A 17,346-nucleotide genomic window follows, 5' to 3' on the forward strand; every position below is an offset into this window, starting at 1 on the left:
GAGGCCCCTGGGGGCCTGAGGAGCAGGACGAGGCCCAGGTCACAAGACTACAGATCTGGCAGGCAGGAGGGGAGTGGGGGCGGCCCCCAGAGGAGGTGGGGGCCTCCTGAGGAATCAGCCCAGGTATGGAATGGTGGGGTCCCCAGAACTACACAGGCACCAGCTCCCCCCGATCACCTCTGAGGTAGGGCGCCCATTCACAAAGAACACGGCCAACAGCAGGGTGAGGCGCCGTGGAAATCAGCCTGGCTGGCTCTAATCCCAGGCCTGTCCCTTCTGGCTATGGGATGCTGGCAAGTACTAAGCCCGTCTGGCTCTCCCACTTCCTCATCTGTGAAGTGGGGCTTGTAGAGTAACTCCGAGGAGCAGAGCTGATGAATGTCAAGTACTGAGTAACTAGCTAAGTGGTAGCTGGTTTCCCTCATGTATATATATTAACAGTGGATTCTGTCCCATTTGATTAAACCCTGGCTCTAGCATTCATACCTGATATTGGACAAATACGGAACCTCACTACACCTCTTTCTTGTCTGTAAAATGGGGATAACGTTATGCCAATATCCAGAGCTACCATGAAGATAAATTAAAAAAAAAAAAAAAGCATGGAAAGGACTGAGTTCACTGCTTGCATACAGCACACACTCACTAAAGGACACGTGAGTGAGTGGAATAGAGTGAGCCCTGGCAGCTGCCCCTCCAGTGGGAGCCCCAGCCACACCCCACCCCGACCCAGGCCTGTGCGGCGCCCTCACCCATGAACTCCAGCGTGCCCGTGCGGTGGCCAAGGGGCCGCAGGGCCTGGGGGTTGTAGGGCTGGGCGCTGCCGAAGTCCACGATCTTGAGGGCGTTGTCGGGGGCCAGTAGCAGGTTGTCGGGCTTGATGTCCAGGTGCAGCACGTGGCGGCCATGGAGGTAGTCCAGCCCTTGTAGCAGCTGCACCACATAGGTGGCCACATCGTCTTCCGAGTACCGGAACCTGGTAGGGGGGTAGCCAAGCGAAGCCGGTGACACCCCAGCTCAGCTCCCCCACTGCCCCTGCCAGAGTGCCCAGGTTCCCCCAGGTACCGATCACTGAGCCCGCAGAGGAGCTCGCGGTTCCCGCAGCTCTCAGCGATGAGCACAAGGTAGCGCGGGGTGATGTAGGCCTCGTGCAGGGCCATGAGCCGCTCGTGCTGCAGTGTCCGCAGCACTTCGTACTCCTGAAGGACGCGCCTCTTGCCCTCGGCCGCATAGGGCACGATCTTAGCCACGAACGTCCGCCCGGTGGCATTCTCCCGGCACGCTCGCACCACACCAAAGCGGCCCCTGTCGGGGGGGGTTTGGGGGGGGGACACACCACACACTCAGATGAAAGGAGCTGGTGGGAGCAGGGGAGAGCGAGGGCCCCAGGGAGCAAAGATGCAGTGGTTTTGAGGGTGTCCCCTGAAGCCAGATCCTAGGAACCTGGGCCTGCGGCTCAGCTCTGCCCCTCACTGTTTCTGTACCTTGGGCAAATCCTATAACCTTTCCAACCTCAGTTTTCCCGTCTGTGAAATGGGTGATGATAGTGCCATCTCTCTGTCTCTCAGAGTTGTGAAGAGTAAATGACATCATATGGTTAAAGAGTTCAGCACGGGGCCAGCCAAGGAAATTTGAACCCAGTAGTGCCAGGCACCCAGAAACCAGCCCCTCCCGAGCCCCTCCCTAGCCCAGTCCAGGGCAGTCTGGTCTTCTCTCTGCATCCCACTCACTCCCCCCTCAGTCCTTCTTCCCTTCCTGGACCCACTTGCCTGGCTTTCTCCTCCAGGAAGGTGTAGGGTTTCTGAGGGGGCCCCTGCCGAAGAGTGGTGCCCTCTGGCCCAGGAGAGCTGTGGGGACCACCCACAGGGGAGCTGGCCACCGCTTGGGCCGGGCTGAGGCTTCGTACAGTCACCTTGGTGGGCTCAGGAGGGGGCTCGGGGGCTGGGGGCTCGGGGGCTGGGGGCGCAGACACAAAGGAGGTTACCACATACAGGGGAGTAGAGGAAGATGCTGGCTTCACCCCCTGAAGGGTAGAGGCTGGGGTTGGGGTCCCAGTGTCAGGGATGGAAGACTGGGGCTCACCAGAGGTGGCCTGGGCACTGGGTGGGGTGGGCTCTGCTGGCTGGGCAGGCTGCAGGCCCCTGTGCTTTCGTGGGGGAGTCTGGGGTGGTGGACCCACAGCCTTGAGTGAGGACAAGGCCTGGCTGGGGGGTGCTGGGGGAGGCGAGGGGCTGGGAGCAGCTGACTGAGGGGCTGGGGGAGTGGGAATGGGAGTGGGAGCTGGGCTGGGGGTCAGGGGTGGGGCCAGTGAGGTAGGAGAGTGAGGAGGCGGGGCCCTGGCCGGCCCTGAGGTAACAGGGGCGTCATGGTGAGCAGCAGATGGCAGAACTGAGGAATCTAAGTGAAGACAAAGAAAAGCATCACCCTGATGCCCGCAGGCTGAAACTAGGGTGCTCAGCGGCCCCTCTGTTCCCTGGCCACCCCCGTACCTCATCCCACTGACCTTGTGTGCCCCTGACGATGACCTTCTCAGAAGGGTTGCTGAAAGGCCCTTGCCCTGCCCGGTTGGCGCAGGCCACACGGAATCTCACGGTCACACCGACTGGCAGGTGGGTCACGTTGTAGTAACAGTCGGGGATGCCTGAGCTCACAGGGTGCCAGACAGACTCCCCTGTGGGCAGCATGGAGGAGGGGCTGAGGCCACAGAAGGGGAGGCCCAAGCTCCCAGGGCTCTCCGTGAGGAACCCAGAGAGGGTGATCATGTCCTGGGCCTGTGCATCTTCTGCCCCCTCCTCCCCCGCTCCCCAGCCTGCCCTGTCCCTCACCATCCACCCGCCGCTCCAGCGTGTACGTGCAAGGTGCCCGGCTGTCTCCCGGCTTCCAGAGCACCAACGCCGTGTCCTGGTAGGTCTGCGGCACCTCAGGAGGAGCTAACTTTCCTGGGATGCCTGGCAAGTGGAGGGGAGGCCCAGTGAGTCCCTATACTTGGCTTAGAGCCCTTCAAGCCCTACCCACCATGTGTCATCCCTGCCCCCCCGCCCCGAGTTCCCAGTCCAGGCTCACGGGCCACAGCCACAGTGCAGGAGCTGGTGATGCTGCCCAGGACATTGGTGGCTGAGCACTCATACAGCCCCGCGTGTCGCTTGCCCGCCCGGGGGATGCTCAGCAGCTGCCGTCCGTCTTTGCAGGACACGATGATCACCGATGGCTCGGACTGCAGGGACTGCTTGTCTAGGGCCGGGAGGGGCACAGGGGGCTGCTGAGTGATATGGCACACACGGTCCTCCAGGCTCCCTCTCCCCCCACAGTTGCCACCTCCCTTGAGCATCCCCTGGCCTTGGGCCCACTTGCCTACCCCCTCTTTGGGGGAGAAGAGTTCTCACCTTTCATCCAGGAGATGTGGGGGGTAGGGCAGGCCGCTGGCAGGCAGAGCAGGGTGGCTGCCTCTCCCTCCAGCAGCACCTGGTCCTTGAGTTTGATGTGGAAGACCGGGGGGAAATCTGGGGGGAGGACAAAGACAGCCATGGATCTGCGGGAACCCCGGCTCACTGGCCACGGAGGGAAGCAGGTGCCTGTGAGTGCTGGTGCTGCCAGCAGGGAACAGAGGGAAAGGGTATCTCTTCCCAGTCAGATGTGGGAAGGAGAACCCCACGCCGTGTCTTCGAGAGTTTTCTCTGGGATGAGTATTACTCTCCCAGGGTGTAGAACTATCTTTTCCTTTCATTGACCTTGGAGGATGCTTGGGAGTTCCGTTGTATGTAAACCGCCTAAAGCGGGGCCTGGCACTACGCAAGTGCTCTATAAGCATGGGTTAAGTAAAATAAAAACAAATATGGAAGCACTAGGCTGATTAAGATTCTGCAATACCCACTCCTCCTGAGGCACCACAGAGCAAGTGGCAGGAGCCAGTGACCTGAGCTGAGACTCCTGGGATTGAATGTTACATTCAATCAAAATGTGTTGTCTCCAAAGACCTAAAGTCAAGGCAAATTCAGGGCACACCTTGGAAGTGTGTCAGCCTCCCCAACCCCTCGTCCCAGCTGGGGTCTGGGGACATAGCCTTGGACACATACATACTCCTTCAGGTCAGCTAAGTAGTGAGAGCTTCTGCAGGGACAAGAGACAGCACCTGCACGAACCTGGACCATGTTTTTTCTGTAAACAGAGGGAAACTGTAACACGAAGCTCTAGGCTTGCTGTGAGGATTGAGAGGTATGTCAGGGGCTTCGTGTGTGTCTAACATATGACCGGTGCTCCTAAGGGTTAGCTTCTATCGCTGATGTGCTCAGGAGAGGAGCTAGGGACAGACCCGCCAGAGAAAGAGGCTCTTCCAGCAAAGCCGGCCTCCTGCTGGTGAATGTGACCATGGCTGAGCTGTGGACAGGCCAAGGTCTTCCCTGCATTTCGGCAGGCCAGGTGGCTTTTTGGTGTTCCAAGGATTCCTGCTCCCTGGGAAGTCTCCTCAGAAAACTCTCAATCTGGCCCCAGCCACTGGGGGCGTGGGGTAAGGGGGGCAGAGAGAGCTGAAGGGTCCACACATCTGGGAGCCCCAGCTACTATCTGAGGAACTGGGAGGGAGTGGAGGTGGGGATAAGCTGGGCAGGGGAGAAATGCTCAGCCGGAGTGAGTATCAGGAGAGCCAGCATGACCTCTCCCCCAGTTTCACACTCCACCCCAGTGTTCCCCGAGGAGGGGTCCCACACCAAGGGTCCAACGATGCAAAGTAAATACAGTTTCACCCATGGCTGCCTCCTGACCAAGCAAGGGTACTGGGTAGGGGGAGAGAGAGGGGGGCCGGGAGGAGAGGTGAAAGGTGACCCCAGCTCAGCCCTGCCAGTCCTGGCCCTATTCCCCCAGAGGCCAACCCTAGTTGGTAAAGTGGACAGGGACAGCCTTCTTCCTGCAGGGAGGGGGAGAGGATAAGGTAAGGGGACACTGCCTCGGCAGGAAATCAGCCACACAAGCAAAATGGAGCTGGGAGAGGAGCCCCAGTGGGAAGGACTCAGCTGTCCCCAGGCCTCAGGGCCGGCTTCTCTCTTTCTTTTCTCGCCTTTTACGCACCTGCCCCCACGGGCTGGCCTCCTTCCTCCCTCCTTGCTTGCTACAGCTCCCCCTGCTTTGGGGAAGACACCCAAGCTCCCCTGGCCAGAGCTGGACACGGTCACCCCAAACTCAGCAGAGGCACGGTGGGAGCGGTGCTGGGGAGTTCTATTAGGAAACTGGGGATGGATAAAGATCCTGCAGTCTGGCCTGGAGGGCCTGCTCCTGTTTGCCCACTGCTCTGGGCTGCCTGGCCCCATGAAGCCTTTGCGCTCCCTGAGTAATGATCCTTTCCCAAGTAAGGGGCTGGGGTGGCCCCAGGTGGAGAATATCTCTCTCCCTGCACACTTGTGCAAAGAAACAGAGCAGCGCCTATCCCAAGTCCCCCTCCCCCCAGCAAAGAGCCCTGAAGGCTGCTTCCCCCCCACCCAAGCACCTCCTGTGGTAGCAGGGAGGACGGGGAAGGACAGCAAGGGTGTTCAGATCTATTGAGGAATGGAGAGTTGGGGGCACCACCCAGATTGCAGGCCTCTGGGCTGGGAGAGAAGGAGTGTCTTTGGGTGCCCATTCCAGCATACACGTGTGTGGGGCGGCGCTGTGGGGGCAGGGGCACCCTGGTCTGTGCTCCTTCAGAACTACGCCCTGTTACAGCCTCTGAGGGTCTCTTGGGAGGGAGGAGGCTAGCCAAAGGAAGGTGTAAGTCTGGCGTCCGAAAGCCACCTCTAGGGTCTGGCTGCAGGGGACCACACAGCCCAGGCCCCTGGCTGCTGCCGCATACTATACCAGCTCTGTGACTTGGCCGAGCTCCTTAGCGAGGCTCAGGCTGCTTCCTCACCAGAAAAAGTGACCGTGTAAGGAGAAACGCTTACTAGGACACTCAGCATCTCTAGTTCGTGGAATTAGTTAATTCTGTTATTATTGCTGTTTTCCTGATCTCTGGTCCCTTCTGCTATGGCCAGGGCTCTTCAAGGGGGGCTCCACTCAGCGGTGACTGCCCCTGGGGCAGGGAGGCAGCTACTCACCCAGCAGGCCTCTTACCCGACTCACTGCGCACATACTGGTGACCCAAATCCTCCTGGGCACTGGCAGAGAGGTTTGGCTGTGAAAAGCCCTTTTCCTTTCGTAGCCTCGAGAGGCCCCAGCGCCGCCGGCTTCGGCCTTCCCCAGGAGCTGTGAAGACCCAAACCCAGAAGCACTGGCCCAACCAGTTCCTGAAAGCTCCCGCTTCCCAGCGGCCCTGGGCCCAGAGAGCCCCCTCCCCCACCTCTGCCCCTAGGGCTCCCAGTGCCGGGCCAAGTCCATTCTCAGGGCGTCCAGCTCTTTCTCCCAGAGCCCCGCCCCAGCGCCCCACGTTCCTCGGCACTCTGCGCCTGCCATCCCCGTTCCATACGCTCGGCCTAGCCACCCGTGCGGCGCAGTCACCCCCCACGCCCCTTGGCCCCGCTCCCTCACCTGAGGAGCCCGACGTGCCGCTGGCCTCGGAGCCCAGGGACTCGGCGGAAGGCGTGCTGGCGCCGGCCTGGGCCGCCAGCTGGTTGTGCGGGACGCCGAGGCGGCGCAGACTCTCGCCCTCCGACGTGGCCCTGCGCAGCCGGCCGAAGAGCGGGGTGCTGCGGCCCGACGCGCCCCCCGAGTCCTCGCTGCTGCCGCTGCGCTGCAGCCGGCTGGACAGCCGCTCCAGCGTGGAGCTCAGCCTCCTGCGCACCGCGAGCACCGGGGAGCCCCGGGCCGAGCTGCCGCCCTCCGAGCTCTCCCCGTCCCCGCCGCGGGCCTCCCAGGCCGGGTGGCGCTGCGCCGGCGGGGTCCGCCGCAGACGCTGGGACAACGAAAGCGAGAGGCGGCGGACGAGGCCCGGCTCCCCGACCGCCCTGAGGTCCTGCACGGAGCGGGAGCGCTCGGGCCGTCGGACCAGCTCCAGGGGCGTCCCCGCTGGGCTGGGCCGGTACATGCCGTCCTCCTCCTGAGCCCCGCGGAAGGGGCTGCGCTCCTCCGAGCGCGAGCGGCTCAGCAGTCGCAGCCCCCGCGACAGGGGCGACTCTCGGCTGCGCTTGAACTTGGCCTCAAACACGGCCTCTGACTCCAGGTTCTCGATGCTGCTGCTGAGACTGCTACCTGGCCTGCGGGGAACTGTGGGGACCCGAGCTTTCTCTGCCAGCACCGGGTGCGCCCCAGCTGTAGGCACGGGCTTCTCAGAGGCTCCTGGAGCTGGGGAGGCCACCCGGGCAAACACAGCCGGGTGGGGTCTGGGCTCGGATGGAGGCACCCCAGGGCCCTGCAGGGGGCCTTGTGTGTGGCCTGAGAGCTGGAGCGACTGCATGATCTGGGCATAGGGTGTGAGAGGGGGCGCTGGGCTTTGCGGAGCCACTGGGGGCTGTGTACGCTTGGGGGCTGGGACTGGCTCTAGCTTGGGCTTTGGGCTCTTCTCTTGGGCAGGCTGGGGTGCCAAGGGTTGTGGGGCATCACTGGGGGTGGTGGCAGGAGGCTTCAAAGACTTGGGGACACTGGATTTAGGGGCACTGGATTTGGAGGCACTGGGCCTCGCAGGGCTCGGTGGCTGGGCCTCGCTGAGGGCAGACAAGGAAGGAGACTCCTGGAGCCTTCGGGCCCCAAGCCTGGCCACGGGGATCTCGAGGGGCGCCCCAGCGCGGCGGTGCCGGCCCCGGGGCTCCGCCTCCCCCTGTGAGAAGCTGCTGCTCTTCTGCAGGCCCCATGTCTCAGGCGGAGGCTGGTGGCGCGGTGCGGCCTCGCTAGACGCAGCCCGGGCCAGGCAGGGATCCCGGGTGCGGCCCCCCAGGCTCTCTAACAGAGGGCCCCTGAGGCCGCTGACCTTACCGTCCTCGGGGCCGCCCCGCAACAGCCGCTGGCGCAGGGCCTGCAGCCTCTGGGCGTACTCGCCCTCCCCCAGGCCACCCCGGGTCAGGCGGGTGGCCCCCGGGCTGGGGCTTCGGCGCTGCGGCAGCTCCACAGAGGCTGCCTTGTGCAGGCCCCGGCCCGGCTCCCTCGGCCCGGCCCGGGGCAGGGCGCTCTCGGCAGAGCTGCCCCGCCGGAGCTCCCTCCGCTGGGGGCTGGACCCAGCTTGGGGCTCCTGGCCTGGGGAGGGGAGGGCCTCAGGGCCGGGGGTCTCCTGGTCCTGAGAGGGGGCCCGTCCCTGCTCCTGCCAGTCCATAGGGGTGGCAGCCCCAGCCTCTGGGGTCCCCAGGGCCTCATCTTCTGTGGGAATGTCGGTGAGGGACACCCGGGAGCCTGAGAACTCAGGCTGCAGCGGTCGGGGCACCGAGGGCAGCTCCTCCAGCTCTTCCTCTTCAGAGTCAGAGGAGGAGGAGAGCCCCCCGCTGGGGGGTGGTCTTCTGGGCACAGCTACCCACACCCGCTCTGGGGGTGCCCGCAGCAGCTCCGGGATGGGGCACAGCACCAGGTGGCACTTGTAGCTGATCTGGGAGCGCTGGAGACAGGGTCCTGGGGTCAGACCTGAGAGGGGCCCCTGGGGCCAGCCTGGCCCACGTGAGCCCACCTCAGCCCCAGGGGCCAGGGGAGAGAAGACCTAGGGCACGCGGAGGGTCAGGGAACAGGAGTGAAGCTGGGGACTGAGACAATAAAAACTGGATGAAGACAGCTGAGCAGAAAGTGAGGGCACGTGACAGGAAAACAGCAGAGTTAGAGGGAACAAATGCAGAGGGAGAAGGAGGGAGGCCCGGAGGCAGGACCCAGGGACACTCACCTGCCACCTCCGGCGGGAAAGGAACAGCTTCAGGTGATCCGTGCTCACCTCTGCGCCCTTGGCCTGGGTCTGCAAACCCAGGAAAGAGGGCCTGAGGCAAAGTCCCCCATCAACTAGACCCTCAGAGTTTGGCAGTGGAGAGACAAAGTCCACAGGAGGGGACAGTGGACTGAGCAGCCTTGAGTCTGGGCTCCTGGGGGTCCCCTCCCCCTCAGATCCGTCACAACTCCCAAAGTCAAGGGGCCTATGTAGGGACAAAATCCCTGAGCCTAACTGGAGTGGCAGAACCTCAGTGGTTCTCGGGCTGGGCTTTGGGGCTTACATCAGGGCTCATGGCCCTGTCCTGTTCCACTGGCTGCCCTCAGGAGCTGGGGCTCTGCCCCTGGTCTGGGCTCTGCTCCCCAGCTCACCATCTGTCCCTGTGGAGATCCAGCGTCCCAGACATCTGGAGTGCTGGTGGGCCAGACCAACACAGATGCTTCCCTCAGCCACCCACCCAGGCTGTCCTTTTCAGAGTTCATTTATGATCTGAGAGCCCAGGCTCCTACTCCAAAGGACAGATACCAGAATGACCTCAACCTTCAGTTGACCCAGCAGAACACTCAATGGATGATTTATTCAGACACTCTTTCTGGGTCATTTGCTGAACCCCACCCCTCTGCCTGGCATTGTCCCCGGCACTGCTGGGGTTTGAAGATGAATGAGTGAGCATTCTGGCTGCATAGAGCTCAAAATCACCAGGCCGAGCCAGCCAGGCCACCAACCAACTGCAGGTCGGGACAGAGGTGGACGCATAGGAGAGAGGAGGACCAGGGCTGGTCTTGAGAGGCAGGGAAGAGCCTGCTGAGGACCCCCCAAGATGAAGGGTGCCCAGACCTGTGCCTTGGAGGCCATGATACCCCAGCTTGAGCCTCAGTTTCCTTAGCAGCAAAATAGGAGTAATAACATCTTCCTTCACTGAGTTGTTGAGAGGCTAATAGACCATGTGTATATAAACTGCCTATAATGACTACTGCACACAGTAGGTGCTCAATAAATGGAGCTGTTAACAATGTTCCCCCTCCTCCCACCTCTTGTACCACTGCCTTGCAAGACTAGACTCACTTTGAACCAAGGATGTTCTAGGGTCTCCTCGGCGGTAGGCCTCCTGTAAAGGAATGCAGGTTAAGTGAGCCAGCCAATAAATGGGAACACAGGGCCTATAAGGAGTTGGGAGACTGAACGCTTAAGGGCAGAGGCTGGGGCAGGAGTGGGGGCTGGCACGAGAGGACTCTGCAGGCAGGGGGCTCCTCAAGGCCCTGCACTCACAGCCGGTCCTGCACCAGCACTTTGATGAGGAAGCCCCGGGCCTCCCTGCTCAGGCTCAGAAATGTGGTCTCCTCGAAGGCCACGTTGTAGTTCCGAATGTTCATCAATGTTGTCCGATCGTTTTCCCCAACAAAGGGGGAGATTCCCGTCAGACTGCAGAGGAAGAGGGGACTCATGTGAGAGGGGGACAGGGCCCTGGAGCTGAGGCAGGGACTCCTGAGGGATACCAGTGTCTAGGGACAGGGTCAGGCCCCCGGGAGCTATGGAGAAGGTAGAGGCTGGGGGATCCAAGCAGAAGGTGGTCTTTCAGACTCTTGCCTGTCCTGCCCCACCCCGAGCCCCCGGTAGGTGAGTCCTGCCTTGAGAACTGGGCGCCCAGCTCCCTGTCCTGGGCCCATGCTTGTTGTGTCCCTCCAGTCATGGCCTGTCCCTGAGGTGAGGAGTCTGTGCTGAGGGGATATGCGACCCTGAACCTGAGTCTCCCCCTTCCAGGGCCTGTTCTGAACACTCAGGGCCTCACAGTCCTCTGCCTAGATGGCACGAAGCCAGTACTGGCCTCTCTCTGTCCAGCCTCCGAAGGAGGCTGCCATTGTGCCCGCCCTGTATGGATGAGCACAGTGACAGAGAGAGCTTAGGCTCGTAGGCTGGGGCATCCCCCTCATTCATGCATGAGGCCCCCTGCAGTGTAGCAAGGGGCAGGGGTATGGAGGAGAAGGGGTGGGCTGCAGGTCCCAAATTGCTCTCCTGTCCCAGGCTCTGGAAGTGTTAGGGGTCGGCCTGCTAGGCGCTCATTGAAAACTGGGATCCTGAGTGCAGAGGGGTCCTTACCAGAGGAAGGCAACAACGCCCACAGGCCTGTGAGGAAAGGAGAGTAATAGATGGGTGAGTGGACAGCCGACCTCCCGCGAGAAGGCCGTCGTTTTCTGCTACCACCAATCTAGTGAGGAGGGGCCTCACTGGGTCAGATGGGCACAAGGATGCCTCCTCCAGGGAGGACTCTCAACCAAGAGGTCCCGACTTCCCTGGAAGAGTCAGGGTCATGGCAGGGCCAGCCCAGGATGCCCAGAGGAGTCTGGGAACCAAGGGGCCGTGTGTGCCTCACTGCGGGGAGGCCAGGTGGCTACAGAGAAGGCTCCACACCTAGGGGTGATCAGGAACCGAGGCTGGACAGGGCTAAGGCCTCGAGTGACTGGGTCCATTCTGGTGAGGGGCAGGTAGTAACATGGGCAAGAGATCCCCGTGAGCTCTGGCACCAACCTACTTCAGAGAAGGAAGCTGGGGCTTGGTGAAGGTCCTCTCTGCCAATGCGCAAGTCCCCACCCAGCATGATACTGAGGGAAGCGGGCCCGGGCCACCCCCACAGCTCTGTGGGCCAGCATTATTACCAGATGTCGGTGACTCCAGACACAGGGGTCTGATTGACGATTTCGGGGGCCACGAACTCAGGTGTGCCATACTGGCAGTACTGGGGCTCTCCTGGAGTCAGCTCCTGGGCATTCCCAAAATCACAGATCCTCACCTGCTCTTCGCCCTCTGCACCATCCCACACCATCAGGTTCTCGGGCTGCAGAAGAGCAGAGAAATCATGGGAGCTGAGTGAAGCAGGGAGGATGCCCCACCGCCTGCCTCACGCAGGGGCTGCCTGCTCCCCACTCCCCACCTGTACCTCACCTTGATATCCAAGTGTAGCACATGGTTCTGGTGCAGGTAGCATATTCCCTCCAGCACTTGCTGCATGTATGCCCGGATCTGTGGAGACGGGAGGCCCAAAGTCCGAGGGGAAAGGGTGGGAGATTATGTTTGATCACTGCCAGAGCTGTGGCAAGAAGTCAGGCTACACCTGAGAAGTGGTCTTCAGATGGCTGATAAGGCAGTTGAAACATAGATTTGGGATTTCTGAGATCTAGGGCCTCCAAGTACAGCTGCACAGGTTGTGCACAGCACAATTATAGGAGGGAACCATCTATATTATAATAAATAGAACTGTGCAGTATACAATTTATACTGCCCTACAGGGCAGGACAACAGTGAGACTGAATAGAGTCGAGGTGGGGCTCCTTTAGAGAGAAATGCCTGGGGAATGCTTATTTGAGGAGACTGGGAACCAACAGAGGTAGGTTTCACCACAACCCCTGGCCTATTCACGGCACAGATGGCAGGCCCAGGACCCACCCCTCAGTTCTCAGAGCTCAGGTGGGTAAGCACCAGTGCCCAACCCAACCCCTACCACCCACTGCCCTCACCTCAGACTCACACACGGTGGGTTTCCTGGCCATTCGCTCCAACAGCTCCTCTGTGCATCTGCATCCCCGATCAAGGAGAAGAGTGACAGTGCCAACTTCTGGGCCCTCCCTGAACAGTGGCCTCCACCCTTAGAGCTCAAGGCAGATCCCAGCTCTGCAGATTTCTCCTTCCCCTTAAAGCCCAGCTAATACCAGCCCACCATTGTGTCTCCAGCACCCCCCCCCCGTCATCTGGGTGCACAGATGGGACCACCCTGCTCGACCTCTCATTTGCTGCAGGATCTCAGGCCAGTCACCCAACCTCTCTGAGCCTAGGTTACCTCAGGCATAAAATGGGGATGACATCTCTCAATGACCCTGTTAGATATTTAAAAAGATCAAGTTAGAGCAGAATTTTGTTGACTGTGGATGGACCTTCCTGCCTCTATTTGAGAATGACCCAGAAGCCCATGATAGGTAAGTGGGGCATGTGGCTGAGGTCTGGGTTCTAACAGTGCTGACTGGGAGGCGGGGATGAAGGATATGGTCACCCTGCTAATGGGAGGGACAAGCGGACCACCCAGCATGCTAAGCACAGTGTGGCTCTATTGAACCCGAGGTCTCATGAGAGTCTAAAATCCATTCTTCATGCAAACAGCCTCCCGAGTTCAGCTGGTGCCGAGGCTCATCTGAAACAGAGTCACTCTGAATGTTCGGATAGACTGTCCTGCATTTCGTGCACATGCCTTTTGTTAGCGGGGTGACCTTGGATAAGTCACTTAATCTCTCTATACCTCAGTTTTATCATTTGTAAAATGGGTAAAAAACGGGGGCGCCTGGGTGGCTCAGCCGGTTGAGCGTCTGACTCTTGGTTTCGGCTCTGGTCACCATCTCAGGGTTGTGGGATTGAGCCCCGTGTCAGGTTCCGCGTTCAGCACAGAGTCTGTTTGGGAGTCTCTCCCTCTCCCTCTGCCCCTCCCCCTGTCTCTCTAAAATAAATTTAAAAATCTGAAAAAAATGGGCATAAAAAATTCCACAAGATAGGCACACAGGAGGATTAAGTAGGTTAATAGCTGTTGAACTCTTAGCAGCTGCCAGGCACACACTGAGTGCTATGTAAGTTTAAGCTAAGAAAAGGCCGTGGGGGGACAGGGGCTAAAAACGGCTGGTTTTTGCAGAACTCTCCAGAATCTGCTCTGTAAAGTCCTCACAAGATGCCTTTAGAACTCCCAGTCATCCATGGGAACATTTCCCAAAAGGGGGCCAGCGCAGCCTATCAATGGGGCCTCTTTGTAAAGTGTAAAACGTGTTGCTGATTGGCCACATGTCCCCTCCCCACCCGGCCTATCTCAGGATACAGCTCGGTGACAATGACCAGTCCCCGACGCCTCTCAAAGGCCTCATGGAAGTAGAGGACACAGTCATGCTGGAGCCGGGCCAGCAGCCGGGCCTCCCGCCACGCTGATGCCTTTGGCTTGGCCTGGCTGGGGATGAACTTGGCCGCAAACTCCAGGCCAGAGCTTCGCTCCACCACGCGCCGCAGGTAGGAGAAGGCACCCCTGGGTGATGACACAGGGAAGTGAGGGGCTCGCGGCACACCCCCCACCACAGCGCTCCATGGCCTGAGAGCCTCAGACCCAGACCCCCTTTGGCTCCCAGGCACCGCGCCCCCTCCCAGCCCCACACCTGCCAATCTCTTGATGGATGTCGTAGAAGTCGCTGAGTCTCCTTCCTCGCTGTTCCTCCGCTTCCCCGGCCCCCTCTACCTCCATGGCTGTCTGAACTGGGGAAGAGATGCTTGGTGTTAGGTGGGGCGGGCAACAGAGGGATGAAGGCAGAGACAGGGCCAGGCGGGGTGGACGGAGAAGACAAAACAAGAGCAAGAATGTCGGGCCCAGGATGGGGTGCCAGGGCTGGAAGATACGGGTGGTGGAGGGGCGAAGGGCCTGGTGAGTGGCTCCTGGCCCCAGGCTCACATCGCCTTCCCTGAGAGTAAGCGCTTTGCCCTCCTCCCCTTGCGCACGCACCTGAACGCACAGCCAGCTCGGCTTTGCAGGAGACTTCCCCGGCGGGGTTCCGGGCGGTGCAGGTGTACACCCCTCCATCCTGGGTCCCCGCGCTGAGCACCACCAGGGAGCACTCGTTCTCTTCGTACACGAAGCTCATGTGGCTACTCTCGGTCAGCAGCCCCTCGTCCTGCAGAGGCGGCCATCACCTCCAGCCCAGGCCTGGCTTTACTGCCCCCCGGGGACCCACCTCCTTCTCTATGCCTGACACCCAGTCTCATCCCCACTGCAGGCCCAGGAACTCTTCAGCCTCGGGGCCCCAATACTATCTCCGTCCCAAGGGCTTTGCTCACAGCCCCGGGAGCCTTACTCCCTTCAGTACCCTGAATCAGCTCCACTTTTATCTCCCACTGATAGCCCTGCACCTCCCAGTTAGTCCCCTGGTTCCTGAAACATGTACCAGCATCACATGGAACCCTGGGTCCCACTCTCTTCTCCTAGCCACACCTCTGACAACACCTCTGTTCGTCTCTGTCCAGGTTCCCCTCCTCCTAAGGTGGCCAAGATTCCTCCTGTGCAGAAATCTGTCCTCCCTGACCCACAGGCTCCCAGCCGGCCCCATGCTAGGACCCCACCACCCCCCGAGGCCTTTGTCACCCTCTGACCTTGTACCACATGATGTCTGGCAATGGCTTCCCCTCCACCACCACAGCGAAGCGAGCGGTCTCCCCAGCGCCCACCTCCACGTCCTCCATGATGGACTCAAACCGGGGGGCCTCTGAAACACACGGCGCAGGGTAGGGGGTCGCGGGGAGAGGCGGCAACAACACTGGGATCACGAGGTCCTGTCTTCTCAAGTACCTCTCCAAGTCCTCCCTCAGCAACGGGCCCAGGCAGAATGCCAGCCAGCCCCCCACCCCCACTGAGCCCCAAGAGCTCCCCCCCCCACCCCCATACACCCACATGTCATGTTCTCCAAATCTCAGAAGACCTAAGCCATGGGGTGCAGCCTTGCTTTGTTGGACCCTCCGTGTTCATCTGCCAGCTTTGAAACTAGATTTTCACACACAAAAGAAATCTGGATTTCCTGCCTCTCTGGAAAAATCAGGATTGGGCAACCCTGAGCCTCTTCCCTCGCTGCATTAATGGGCTGGCGCGGAGTGGCTCGATGCTGCCCCCTGTGGGTGATCGCCCTTCTGCATGGCCCTGTCTCTGGCTTTACCTGCCTGGGCCCACGCTGGCCGCCCAGGCTGTGCGCCGGAATTCAAATCACAAGTTGCACTCCCTCTACCTTGAGGTTTTCTCTCTGAGTCTTATTTAAATGTTTAAGCGGGCTTTTACCATCTGGGAGATGGCAAGACCAACAAACAGGTACCGATTCTCAGTTTAGCTCTCCTGCACGTGACTGTGATTTCATTCTCTAAGCATATCATGCGGTCGTGTTATTTCCTGGCAAAGCGGCTTCTAATTCTCAGGATGGAATTAAATACATATTCCAACGTGCTTTGTGGAGGAAGCGGTGACTTCCCAGCACCCTGCCTCCTGAGCGTGTTTGAGGATCTCAGCTTTAAGAGGAGAGCAGCCCGGAGGGATGAGCCAGGCACTGGGCAGGGACCGCCACCCATCCCCGGCACCTAGCCTAATTTTACACAGATAAGAGGGAGTGAAAGAGACACCACCGTGGGGACAGATATGGTGGGAAGAAGTCATTCCACTGGCCCTGCCTGGAGGCTGGGGTTGGGGGTAGGCACCCGGTCTGGAGTTTGTAAGGCCTGTTCTAGTTCTGGCTGGCTGGGACACTGTCTGTCTGTCTGTCTCTCTCACTCTCTATCTCGGTCACTGACCTAGCCAGTCTGGGCTACAGGGCTCTTGGCGGCCAGGGCCTCCCCAAACACGAGGGCTTTTCCTATATCTGGGAAGAGAAAGGAGTCCTGCTGATGGTATGCTCCAGGAGCAAAGTGGCAGGTTGAGTATGAGGTGCCAGGAGGTGTGTGTTGGAGGGGGTGCTGGGACAGGGAGGAGACAGGACCCAGACAATTGGTGCCGCCCCCCTCCATCTCCAATAGGGCCAGCAGGGCTCCCCCATCTCTCCCTCACACACCCTGCTGCCACTTCTCTTCTACTTTAAAGATCCCTTCCCACCCCTCTAGGAATCTGGTTTCTAGTCTAGAGGTGGCGGGGGCTGCTCTGTGAGGGTGAAAGTACTGGAAGGTTTCAAGTGAACTTGAACAGTTTTTTAAAAGCACAAGCAAATGTGCACTTCTCCACCATAGGATTGCCTGTGCTCCCTAAAATGTCACTTTCTTTGCATTTGGTCGGAATTGTATCTACTCAGCAGGTAACACTGTTTAGCTCATGCTGATCTGAAGTTCTGAGTGGCAGTTACATATGTCTAGAGTTAATTAACAAACCGGAAAACAAGACAATTACTACTTAATGCATGCTGCCGGTTGAGAGACGACATCTTTAAAGGAAAAATTATAAAAGAGTCCTCACCGCAAAGGTTGGGAGGCTCTGTCAAAAGGGCTCGTGCACAAGGGTGTGCAGGGGTCCCAGATCTGGGGGACTGCCAATCAGCTGTGCCCGCTTGGGGCCTTTTCTTTTTGAAATTGACTTGGTCTCCCCATGCCTGTTATATTTGAGGTCCTACATCCTGTTGTGTTTAACACAGGATGTTAAGAGCACCCTCTGGCTCTGGAGTCCAGCATGCACCCGGGCTTGAATCCCAGTTCCTGTACTTAGGAGGTTGGGGGACCCTGGGCCTGTGACTTAGCATACTTTCTGAGGCTCAGTTTTGTGTTCTGTAAAATGAGGATAATAACCAACCACATCTCGCTGGGTTAATGTAAACATTCCTTGAGGTGATATGTGGAAGGTCCTTCATGCTGAGCCTGGCACGTATCAGGTGTCCTCAGTAAATATCTGATTAGTACTATCTCTGTTACTTCCACTAGCCCTGGTATAACAGCTGTTTGATGGACAGGCCTGACAGGTGGGCATGAGGAGCGGGTTGTGGGCCTCAGAGGGAGGAGAAGGAAGAATGCCCGCTGTC

At 59.6% G+C, this 17,346-nt stretch overlaps 1 protein-coding gene across 4 annotated transcripts in view; it reads right to left on the minus strand.

Annotated features, from left to right (window-relative positions):
• SPEG (striated muscle enriched protein kinase) overlaps positions 1 to 17,346 on the minus strand; it is a gene marked incomplete at its 5' end in the record, with an annotated part of 56,075 nt that overhangs the window by 1,852 nt on the left and 36,877 nt on the right. For all 4 annotated transcript variants that reach the window (XM_080798758.1, XM_080798757.1, XM_080798756.1 and 1 more), the window contains 20 exons: positions 753 to 976; positions 1,066 to 1,305; positions 1,770 to 2,397; positions 2,504 to 2,671; positions 2,826 to 2,948; positions 3,064 to 3,231; positions 3,384 to 3,500; positions 6,079 to 6,210; positions 6,493 to 8,482; positions 8,759 to 8,827; positions 9,863 to 9,905; positions 10,067 to 10,219; positions 10,895 to 10,921; positions 11,452 to 11,630; positions 11,738 to 11,815; positions 12,310 to 12,367; positions 13,647 to 13,847; positions 13,975 to 14,071; positions 14,316 to 14,484; positions 14,960 to 15,072. In XM_080798758.1, coding sequence (XP_080654884.1) covers positions 753 to 976; positions 1,066 to 1,305; positions 1,770 to 2,397; positions 2,504 to 2,671; positions 2,826 to 2,948; positions 3,064 to 3,231; positions 3,384 to 3,500; positions 6,079 to 6,210; positions 6,493 to 8,482; positions 8,759 to 8,827; positions 9,863 to 9,905; positions 10,067 to 10,219; positions 10,895 to 10,921; positions 11,452 to 11,630; positions 11,738 to 11,815; positions 12,310 to 12,367; positions 13,647 to 13,847; positions 13,975 to 14,071; positions 14,316 to 14,484; positions 14,960 to 15,072 — 4,977 coding nt within the window. The remainder of the gene's footprint in view (positions 1 to 752; positions 977 to 1,065; positions 1,306 to 1,769; positions 2,398 to 2,503; positions 2,672 to 2,825; positions 2,949 to 3,063; positions 3,232 to 3,383; positions 3,501 to 6,078; positions 6,211 to 6,492; positions 8,483 to 8,758; positions 8,828 to 9,862; positions 9,906 to 10,066; positions 10,220 to 10,894; positions 10,922 to 11,451; positions 11,631 to 11,737; positions 11,816 to 12,309; positions 12,368 to 13,646; positions 13,848 to 13,974; positions 14,072 to 14,315; positions 14,485 to 14,959; positions 15,073 to 17,346) is intronic.

This window comes from Martes martes (assembly GCF_963455335.1).
Source record: "Martes martes genome assembly, chromosome: 3".
Lineage (NCBI taxonomy): Eukaryota > Metazoa > Chordata > Mammalia > Carnivora > Mustelidae > Martes > Martes martes.